The sequence below is a fragment of the Enoplosus armatus genome, chromosome 13, assembly GCF_043641665.1.
Source record: "Enoplosus armatus isolate fEnoArm2 chromosome 13, fEnoArm2.hap1, whole genome shotgun sequence".
NCBI lineage: Eukaryota > Metazoa > Chordata > Actinopteri > Centrarchiformes > Enoplosidae > Enoplosus > Enoplosus armatus.
The window spans coordinates 18,404,473-18,415,547 of NC_092192.1; the positions used below are offsets into that span (position 1 = coordinate 18,404,473).

Sequence of the window (11,075 nt, forward strand, 5' to 3'; positions counted from 1 at the left end):
GTGGATCAAACACAGGACTGTCAGTGTGAACCAAAAGTCGTTGAACTGTGGTCGTAACATTGGAAAACCAAGACTACTTGTTTGAGCAAACCTCTCCCACAGTGCATTTGCGTCAGCAGTGTGGCGAGGCCCGAGTCCATTTAATGCCTCATGTGCAGCTAATAGGCTGGCTGCTGCAGGCATGCACACAGCTGTGGCTGCTGTCAGGATGTGTGGTCAGTATGAAACCCTTTCGTTCGTCTGGTTGCTGATGTTTCAGCTGCAGCAGCTGGGATCCGGGCCACACCAGCGCCGAGGCTGACAGAGAGCAACAGCAGTCTGCGTTTGGACTGGGCGGAGGCGTAGCCATGCGCTGCTCCACCTTGCTCGGCATCCTCACGGGGGTGCTTCTCTACTTGGTGCTGGGAGCTGTGGTGTTCCGCGCCCTGGAGACTCCGCGAGAGGAGGGCAAGCACATGCAGCTGCAGGACACGCGCCGGGACTTCTTGTTGAACTTCACTTGCATCAGTGAAGACAACCTACAGACCCTTATAAAGGTACAGCAGATCTTCTCATGAGAGCCACTCATTAACTAGCTTTTCGTTTGAAATATTTTCAAGTGTGTAACGGATAAACAAACACCGATCAACAGTGTAGTCTCTCTAGGATGGCTAAGCTCCTCTCTGTTCTTATCATTTCTAGTGGGCGGGGCATCATGATGGTTAGATGAGCCTCTCCTCTTGTGTTCTCAGTCTATAAATGTGCTTGAGCATATAAGTGGCACACCACAACCACCTTTGTGTCAATTTTGTTACCTAAATCAGTGGTTCCCACCTTTTTTGGCATGTGACCTCTTCAAACTTAGCAATATCTGTTTGCAATGCTTCATCACAGAGTTGTGAGCAGTTATAACAGTGATTTTCATTTCCAGATCATGTCATTTGAATGACTTTTACAGGCTGGACGAGGTACACGTAGTCAGTATTTCACAAAAACACTTTTTAGTTACCTTACCTTTTGTGTACTCAAAAAAGCTGAAATGCCATGAAATTGATATGTGAAAATTGAATTGAAGCAGATCATTTTATGGAATATATTCTTATATAATAATAATAATAATAATATTATAGTGAGGTGAAATGTTGTATTGACTTTCTGTCGGTTTTCTACTTCACACACAGCAGGGTGCATACAAAAGTGACTCTGCCAGTGAACAAAGTCACCGGTCGTTGTCATTTATATATAAACAAACTCCACAGGGGATCTGAAGCTTAGCGACTGACCACCTCTTGTAGCTAAAAATACATTTAGGTCCGGTGTCTGACAGATAACTATCTCTGCTTCACATTTTAGATTCACTGGGCACTCGGTTGACTCTGACAATACAACGTATCAAATCAGTTGAGGGTGACCCTTCAAGTTCGTATAGTGTTTGGTGCTGGTCAGTGAAGCTCTCAGAGCACAACTGTGGGCCAGAGAACAGGTGTAGTCAGAGCAGCTATGTAAGGATGGGTCAGCTCTAGTGTTTGTGTGTGTGTGTGTGTGTAAGAGCATGAAAGCTGATCCATGCATAGGTTGAGTGTTACGAGCTGGGTTGGCAACCGTGCTGTGATCCTGAGATGTTTGTCCTCGCTCCAGAATGGAAGTTGTAAATGACAGTTTTAGCCTGCAAAATGATTTATAAATGCAGTGGCTGACATTTGCAAAAAGGGTCAAGAGACTGAGCGACATGACAGAAGTAAACGGCGTGGTCCTTCAGTCACGTTCCTTTAGTGCATCCTGAATATTAGCAGTGAATGGATCACTAGTATGGAAGCCCAAAGTGTTCAATATTAAATAAATAAAAAGGACATTATGCAATAATCTTATGAATAAATTGTTTAAAATATATACATGAGTTTAGTTTTATTTAATTCTTTTCATTGTTTCATAATATCACTTTTCATAATTGCACATTTTATTTGATAATCTCACTTTTCATGACAGTGGTGCAGTTTTATGAGGACATTGTCTACCAACTCATTTATCTTTAAGAAAAAAAGATGAACACAAAGCATCTGTTAGCTTTCCACAATATTGGAATAATAAAAATACACTCACATAAAAAGCACCCAATGGTTTGATTGTATCTATTGTTGGGTGTTGTAGTTTAGATGAGCTGGCATTGTTACACACTTGTTACACATGTGCGCTTGATGGCAGCTCACATAAGACCTTATAATATTTTAGTCATGTTACCCCTGAGTGAAGCATGCAGTCGTTCTTCAGATGTTGTTCTGTTCAACAAGCAGCATTGTGGGTCAGATTACACTGAACCAATGTAAGCTGAAGTCTCAAGAGGTCTGCAATAGATTCAAAGTTCAACTTGAGCAACATGAGACGTCACTCACCACACGATGCCACTCTTGTACAGTCGTACATTTTCTACCACTGGCTATTAATGTGGCTGATTATGTGTCTGGTGATAGTACATGTTGTGATGGCTGTGGCACAGCCGGCGTGCAGGTGTGACTATGTGGTCCCGCCAGTCCTCAGTGCTGGTCCTCCTGCTGTATGTCAGAGAATAATGCACAGGAGATACTTTAAAAACTGACTAACTTGGAAAATTGGAAGTGAATCTGAAAGTGAAGAATCTATTACAGCTGAAATGATAATCAATGAATTGTCTAAGTCATAAATCAAGCAAAAAAGATGGTTCCAGCTTCTCCATTGTGAGGTTTCGCTGCTTTGCTCTGTTTTATGTAACTGTAAACTGTCTATATTTCAGTGTTTGACTAGTTGGACAAAACAAGCAAGACATCATCTTGTGGCTAGTATTTCCCTCTACAATCTTATTCGTAATAATTAATCATTATTATTTTTCTTTTGCGTTCCTCAGTGTCTTTGGATACCAATAAAAGTGCACTTTTAACCATCTGTATACATTTTTCTACTTTGATTACACTTTTTAAGAACAAGAGCAATGTGTTTCAAAGGTGAATAAATAAAATTAATTGATTTAGAATAAGCTAATGGTCCCATGAAAATAACAAAAAGTCAAATGAAGAGCATTAAAGCATTAACACAGAAAACTGAAGCTTGGAAAACTATTGGCCGTTCTGACACTAATTAGAAGCTTCAGCGATTCAAATTAATGCAGAACTGGAATTGGAAAACATTAGAAATCAATCAATTTTCCCAAATGAGTTGGGACAGATTTATGCAGTGGCATCAGTCCGACAGACAGGATCAACCAGCCCTGTCCCTGTGATCATATACTTCTAATCTATTACAAGTAATAATGTCCGCAGAGACCATGTTCAATCACAGCTTCATCATATTCAGCTTTAAATTCAGACCAAACAAATATCTTCAAGTACCAACAGACACAAAAGAGATAATTAGATGAGGGAATTCGATTATGTGTACTGGCAGTGGTTCGATACTCTTGGGACAGAATGGATCCGTCACAGTTGTAAATCACTTTAAGTCACTTCTTCGTCACTGACTGCTGCTGCTGATGCAGTGACAATGCATTTTCTACAGCATCTACATTACTGGAGGACGTAAAGCCCTGCAGCTGCTTGTAAAGTAATAAATGGTTTGATATTTAATTGAAGAAATTCAAGCACGTGTGTGCCTTTTGAAACTTTGTCAGAAATGGATCACGTATGCAATATGAATTCATTGATGGGTGAATTTACTCATTTGTAAGGTTTTGCTGACCCCTCTTTTTTATTGTTCACTTAAATATCAATAACTGAACTGTTTCATAAACTAACCACTAAACTTCTCTCCTCCCCATCCCAGGAAGTGGTGGACGCTGTTGGTGCAGGTGTGGATCCCACCAGCAACGTCACCTTTATCAGCCAATGGGATCTGGCCAGTGCCTTTTTTTTCTCAGGGACGATTATCACAACCATCGGTGGGTAGAACCATTAACCATTAAATCTGGTGAAATATTTGTGACTGGAATCTGCTTCTTTTCCAACCTTTACATTTTGTGTCTTCAAATCAACTTCTACCTCTGACCCCCTCATGTCCAGGTTTTGGAAATATCTCCCCCAAGACAGAAGGAGGGCAGCTGTTCTGCATTTTCTACGCCCTGGTGGGAATCCCGATGTTTGGTATCCTGCTGGCTGGAGTTGGAGACCATCTGGGTACTGGACTGAGGAAAACTGTTGCCAAAATAGAGACTCTCTTCCGGGTCAGACCCTAAACAGAGCTTTCAGTGTCTTCTCCGCTTGCACTGTACATGTACTTCCCTTTATCTGTCTCATCCCATTATGTTGTTTCACCCTGCCAACAGAAATGGAAAGTTAGTCCAACCATTGTGCGAGTGATCTCAGCCGTCCTGTCCATCCTGCTGGGTTGCCTGCTCTTTGTTGCAGTGCCTATCCTGGTTTTCCAAGAGGTGGAGCAGTGGACTCTTTTGGAGTCGGCCTACTTTGTAGTTATAGCCCTGACAACAGTGGGGTTTGGAGACTATGTTGCAGGTATACAACAGTTAGTCAACCAACCACATGCTTCTTAACATCCCCTGACAGTGGTGTGCACAGACTTTCTCAGAGAGAGGGTGTACATGATAAAGCCACCCCCCCCCGCTTTTTCTCCTAACACTCCACAGCCACAAAGATAATTATGAAAACGCAAGAAATGAAATCTGAATTCAAGGAAAGAGAAAGAGAGTGAGGGAGAGAAAAGGTCCCAGAGTAAAAGTAAGCTAACAATATTACAAGATACTGTAAAAGAAATACTTATATTAAAAGTAAAAGTCCTGAGTTTAAAGTTTTACTCAGGTAAATTACAGGAGTATTATCACACAAAGCATCTAAAGTAGCTCACTTATTATTATGCTACTGGATTATTATTATTATTCATAAATTGACATGTAAGCAACATTTTAATGTTGCAGCTGGTTGAGAGGTGAATCTTATTTTAATTACTTTATATACTGTTGTCTTGTTTAGTCAAGAACATTGCATCATGTAAACTGGTCAAATGTTTTGGAAGTAAAATCACAATCCGTACGTAACCAAAGCTGTCAAATGTAGAAAAAAAAAGAAAGAAATATTTGAGTACCTCAAAATTATATTTAGATATAGTACTTGAGTAAAGGTACTTTTTCAATGGCTGGTCCAGTGAGAGGTTTATGTCAGGGACGCAGAGGAAAACCAAGATAAACGAATTTATTCATGAAAATCAGTAACCTCCTTAATACCAATAGTAGTCTCAATAAGGCACGAGGGAGGCCTCATACTGGGTTTGCCCGGAGCCCCCAAATCCGTCCTTGCCCTGTCTGCATGCAGAGATGAGACTAGGGTTTATTTTTGCCCTGAGGTCACATCAGAGCTGAACTTGAGCTAACCAGTGGCCAAGGTGCATAAAACGTCTAACTGTGCACTGATACATCCCATTAAATAACCTGCAGAGGGCATTTCAACACTAGCTCGTCATCACTGGACATACTTTAATACATAGATCAATAAAAGTTTACTCAGGACATTTCGCTGTTTGTGCGAGGCAGCTGGAGTGAAAATATAGTTTCCGTTGCGTTTGTTTGTATCTGACTTGCTTTTGCTTATTTTTGCTTCTTCGTTGAATGTATTGATCTGTAGATGAGTTGCTGTTATGACTTAATTAGTCATCCATAAATATAACTGTCAGTTGTAATGCATTAGCGCAGACAATTTTCATTTAACTCATTAATTATTGAGGATTTTTTTCTTCTAAGAGATGAGTTATTGATCTGCTATAGAGTATCTCCTATCATAAATCCTTATTGACTCTGTAGAAAAGGATAAATGGGTGTGTGAATGTGTTGCCTTTATCTGCTGCTACTGTACACTGTGTCTTTGTGTCTTCTCAAAGGGGATTCTGGGAATGAGGGGAGTGACCACTGGTATAAACCTTTGGTGTGGTTCTGGATCTTGCTGGGTCTTGCTTACTTTGCATCTATCCTGACAATGATCGGTAACTGGCTTCGGGTTCTATCTAAGAAGACCAGAGCAGAGGTACTTCTTCTCTCATGCCTGTTTTATCGCGCCTTGTCTCTACCACTTCCTTTCCATCGTCTCTGGCTTCTTCCCCTTCTCTTAGATGGAGGAACTCCGAGCCCACGCCACTGACTGGACTCAAAACATCCAGAATATGTCGGTGGATTTTCGCATTGCAGGAAAAATTGATGACCCCTTCAAACGGCGTCGGCGAAAGCGCCACCACGGCCCTCGCAACCAAAGTCACAGTGTGTCAGCTACCGGGACCCCTGACCCTGAGGGGAAAGAAAAGCAGAGTCAGACAGAGTCTGGATCTTACTCTTCTTCCTCTTCCTCCTCTAACGAATCAGGGTCTGGATCAGAAACAGACTCTCAGGCCACTCAGACGGAACGAGTGCCTGAAGAAAAAACTGCGGAGCTTGAAAAGGAGGAGACTCCTCCAGATCCCCACCTGTCCCAGCCTCTGGACTACTTTGGGGAGAACCTTGCGTTTATTGATGAGTCTTCAGATGCTCTGAGTGGTAAACTACACTTGGATCCTCTGCTGGATCGAACAAAACCCCACTCTGCACGCTCTCGCCAGCCCAAGAGGAGACGCCACAGAAGACCTGTTCCACAGAGAAGCCCCAGAATCAACCGCTCCAGCCCTGGCAAGAAGGAGCCTAATGGAAACCCCAAACCACTTCCAGATCTACCAGTGAAGCCTTAAGATTGAAGCTGCTCGCACAAGTATCGACGTGAGAGTTATGAGACGTGTTCATAATCTGACAGAAGAGTTCTCAATGTAGCAATTGATTTGTGTATACGTACTGCTTACTTACAGACACTTACGATGAAAACATGTTGCAGAAGCCTTAGCCACTTGTGGTTTGCATTTAATGCTCTTAGCATGCTGGTGTGTATGCCTCAATCAAAGACGATGAAGTGATTTTTATGCCAATGTTCCCATTACTTTCTGAGGAGTTACTGCTCTCTACTGGGCCATGGCAGAAATGCACTACCACTCTCCCAACACGAGGGTTCCCGGCTTTTACTAATCCAAATACAGCAAGAGACAAGAGAGAGCTGCCAAAAACCATGTGCTCTGACACTCCCGTTGAAGAGACGTTGCTCTGGTCTTGAATCCTGCCAACTATTAAACGGGTACCAAACAGGCTCTTGTACATTTTTGGTATGTAAACAAAACATTTTTTAAATACTGTGTATAACCATAATATTTGCATTTTGATGGCCAGATGCATTAACCCTGCTGTACTGCATATATGTAATAAAGGTTCTTTTTTTAAATGAAAGCAGCAAGTACTTGATTACAGCCCATAAGCCTCTCTGGGAAACATGATAATAACATCGTTTTCTGTCATCACACGTTAAGGTGCGCTAAGAATCCTCAATTTTCTTACATGAAAAAGTAGATCTGCTTTTATAACAAAGCTGGGATCAAAGCATAATAAAGCACCTTAGGGAGAGCTGAAGCACAATGGGGGCTTTAAATGTTTCTCCAGAGACCGAAAACAAATCACTCAGCCACTGAAAACCAGGATCTGGCTACAATATGTGTCCCAACGTTTGTTAGTCAGCATGCAGTGCCACTTCATAAGGATCATCTGTGGACTGAAATATGGTATCAGGTTCCACACCAGATTCAATTACTCATCTCAAATATCTTTGTTTTTGCTGGAGGTCTTCGGGTCTGTCCTGTATAAAATGTGCTGCTCACAAAATGGCTAAAAACGAAATGAAATATGTAATCCATGGCTTAAAATTGATTCCAGGCAATATTAGTTGTGTCTTAGTTTTGTCAGTAAACTAAAATACAGGCCTTATTTTGTGCTCAAAGGGGGAGGAAAGTGTCTCATAATTTTATGGCGAGGATGAAAACAACATGTGGCTTTAATGCTCACTACAAACCAGTTTAGGTTGGTGAAGTCAGGTCAGACATGTGCAGGATTTGAAGAGCATACATGCAGTACTTCATTGCAGAGGTATAAATGCCCTTCAAGTTGTCAATATGGCTCTTTTAGCATGTGCTGTCGCTCCTCCGTTGATCCATGTAAGTGATACTCCGCTGGAAACTCAACCTTGGTGTTTCAATCTGAAAATGGCACCAAGGACAAACATGGTGTGGCAGCAAAAATTGTGGCTGCAGCTCTTTTGTTGTCTGTATTTGAAAGGAAAAGCTGATGTGCCTCAATGCCACATATTATCTGATACTTACTAATACTGATTTACAATTACCCTTCACCCTCGAAGTAAATTACTGCAGATTTTTTTCTCTTTGAACACAACCAGCAGATGGCATACACTGACACATTTCCCTCGATATTAAGACTAACTTATACAGTATACTACCACACATCCAAGGTCTTTGACTAAAATTGACTTGCATGTGTTTGTTAGTGACTGTCTGAACGATTTGAAATGAGACAAATTACTGCCTTTTGCCCCCCCCCCATGCCGTCATGTTTTTGTGGTGAGCAAGCAAAATGTTTTAAAGGAGCAGAAACCAGGTGAATGTTCGTCTACACTTTGGAAATGTGACACTTTCCTGCAGGATATGTATAACAGAAAAAAGGCAGCGCTCTGGCGTTGCCGTCAGGAAGTCAGCAGGCAGTGATGATGTGCTGTGGCAGTGGGTGACCTTTTACTGGAGGACACACACTCAGCTGCTCTAACGTCATCAGTCCCGCTGCTGCAGTTCCCCTGTGCTGCCACAAGAGGGCAAATAATGGGTAGTGTTTGTAGTGCTGATGTAGGCTACACTCCTGACCTGGAGTTAAAGGGAAAATCCACCCTAAATTACAATCCAAATGTGTTATTTCTACATTCCAGGTTTGTATTTCCTTCAGCTGAACGACACGAGACACAGACTGCAGTGATCATATCATTTAGAGACAAATCCTGGAGCTGCTCCACAATAAGGACAAATGGCCGCTATACACTCAGACGGGTGAGACACACATATTTATCTTATCTTATTTTTATTTTTATTCTTATTGTTATTTTAGCTTTTATATTCTACTTATTTGTTATCAAAACAATAGCACCTTCAGACCACAGCAAATTCCTTGTAATGTATGTTACTTGGCAATAAACAGTTTCTGATTCTGATTCTGATTCTGATTCTGACATCTTAAACTAAACCTCCGCACACTCATGGAGTTAGTCATTTCAGCGGCCTGCCAGTCCATTACGTGTAACTTGGTGACATTATCAAGTCATGATGCTCTGATCTCCTAGCGAAACAACTGTCCATATTTGTATATACTGACCTCACTACTGATAATCATTATAACGCAATGTAAATCCTGTTTTAGGGTGAATTTAATTTCCCCTTTAAACTTAATATAAATGCAGTAAGCAATAAGAGCATGTAAAAATGTAGCAGCACAGACATTAAGCTTTTGTTAGAAATAACATTATCCCTTGAATCCCCTTTATTACCTGTCACAGTTTACTCACGTCACCTGTTCATCCATTTGTCAGGTCTTCTGACTGACTCTAACAGACTGACATGCTGTTTCTAATCAAATACTTGAACCCTCTCTGTATTCAGTCTGCTATAGGCTGCTAATAATGACTGTACACTGATCAAGGTGTTCTGGTATAGGTGGAGACTGCTCTCTATCAGTTGTGTTATCTGTGACTCACTGATGCAGTGCCAAATGCTATTTGTGTACTACAGGCAGGCACAATGATTTCTTGGTATTTATGTAGCTTGCCAGCTGACACCTGTCTGAGGTCATGACCTGCTGTAAGGAGCACCCTTGGGACCCCAGCTGGCATTCACATTGTGTCTCTCTGCTCTTCATAGTTTGAACACATATTCTCAGCGGCCACACGCTGTCATGTGTAAGACAGTAACGCTTATAATATTATAATGCCGTACATTTCAAAACATAAACTGTTTCCAACAAATCCAGTTTTCCGGTTTCTGAGTGGCTCTAATGAATATAGCATGCCGGGCTTCGCCTCTAACAGGATGATAATGCAGACTCTGCACCAGTATGATGCAGCCCCGCAGAATTGCAGTGTCTGCAGCAGAGACTGAATGACCTTGCTTCAAGGTCGCAATGACACACTGCCGTCAGTTTTTCCTCTCATGCGCGCACCACGAAAAGCCTGTCCCGAGCCCCGAGCCCGCTGCACACATGTGACCACATCAAGACGCGCACACACACACACACACACACACACACACACACACACACACACACTGCTGTCCGGCACTTCTAACACAGCGAGGGGAATGCAAGTGTGGCTGTAGCGCTTATTGGTTTAAACAGACTAGACTAACGTTTATCGGTCTCTAATTACGGACAGACAATGCTGAGGTCTTTGGGGAAATACTCACTTATCCAAAGCACACCGTGGGCTACCGTGTGTTTATAATTCTTTCTTTTTTTTTTTTTTAATTCTTAAATTAGTGGACACGGTTGTCAACTGTGACAACTTCTCTCCCCTCTCTGTGCCAGCTGCTACCAGGCATGTTGGAGAGCGCAGGGGCAGCAGCCTATTTCGAGAAGCAGCAGGCTACAAAGTTAGACAGAAAAATCATTTAATTGTTGTCATCGGCTGCATGAAACATACAGCACACACCAGAGACCTCGGAGACATGTTTGATAAGCTTTAATAGTCCACGACGTCTGACATCTGGCAAACAGTATTTCGGGTTACTATTTTTTTCAAACCGCCTATTTCCCTTTCTCATCCCATTGCAGTGATCTCTTGATCCCCCTCTTCCTTGGCACCTGTCCAAATAGTGTAGTGGTGGAGTGAGCCGGGTCAGTGTCACAAGACCGACAGCATGACTACATTTTCCATAGAGGTGTACAGCAAGAGACATGCAGCCTGTTCTTTTGATTCTCTCTGCAGCAGCCCCCTAAAGCCTGTGGCATAATCTAAATAAAATACCGTCTTAACTACCACTCTAATATTGAATAAGATGGTATTTTAGGTTACAAACAACACAACAAAACTACTACATGTGGACAAAAAGTATGCCACAATAAGGCTTATAGAAACTTATATTTAAACGTATTATAGCATTTAAGTCCCTCTGGGAATGTCATGATTTTTTATTTTATTTTCAGTAGATTTTATCCAACTAATTTGTATACAGCT

The 11,075-nt window shown here is 41.8% G+C and overlaps 1 protein-coding gene across 1 annotated transcript; it reads left to right on the forward strand.

Annotated features, from left to right (window-relative positions):
- Window positions 1-347: 347 nt before the first annotated feature.
- LOC139295567 (potassium channel subfamily K member 4) lies at window positions 348-6,663 on the forward strand. Its single transcript, XM_070917772.1, has 6 exons — window positions 348-536; window positions 3,769-3,883; window positions 4,005-4,165; window positions 4,268-4,454; window positions 5,830-5,972; window positions 6,058-6,663. The coding sequence occupies exons 1-6, from the start codon at window positions 348-350 to the stop codon at window positions 6,661-6,663; spliced, it is 1,401 nt and encodes a 466-aa protein (XP_070773873.1).
- The last annotated feature ends 4,412 nt before the right edge of the window (window positions 6,664-11,075 follow it).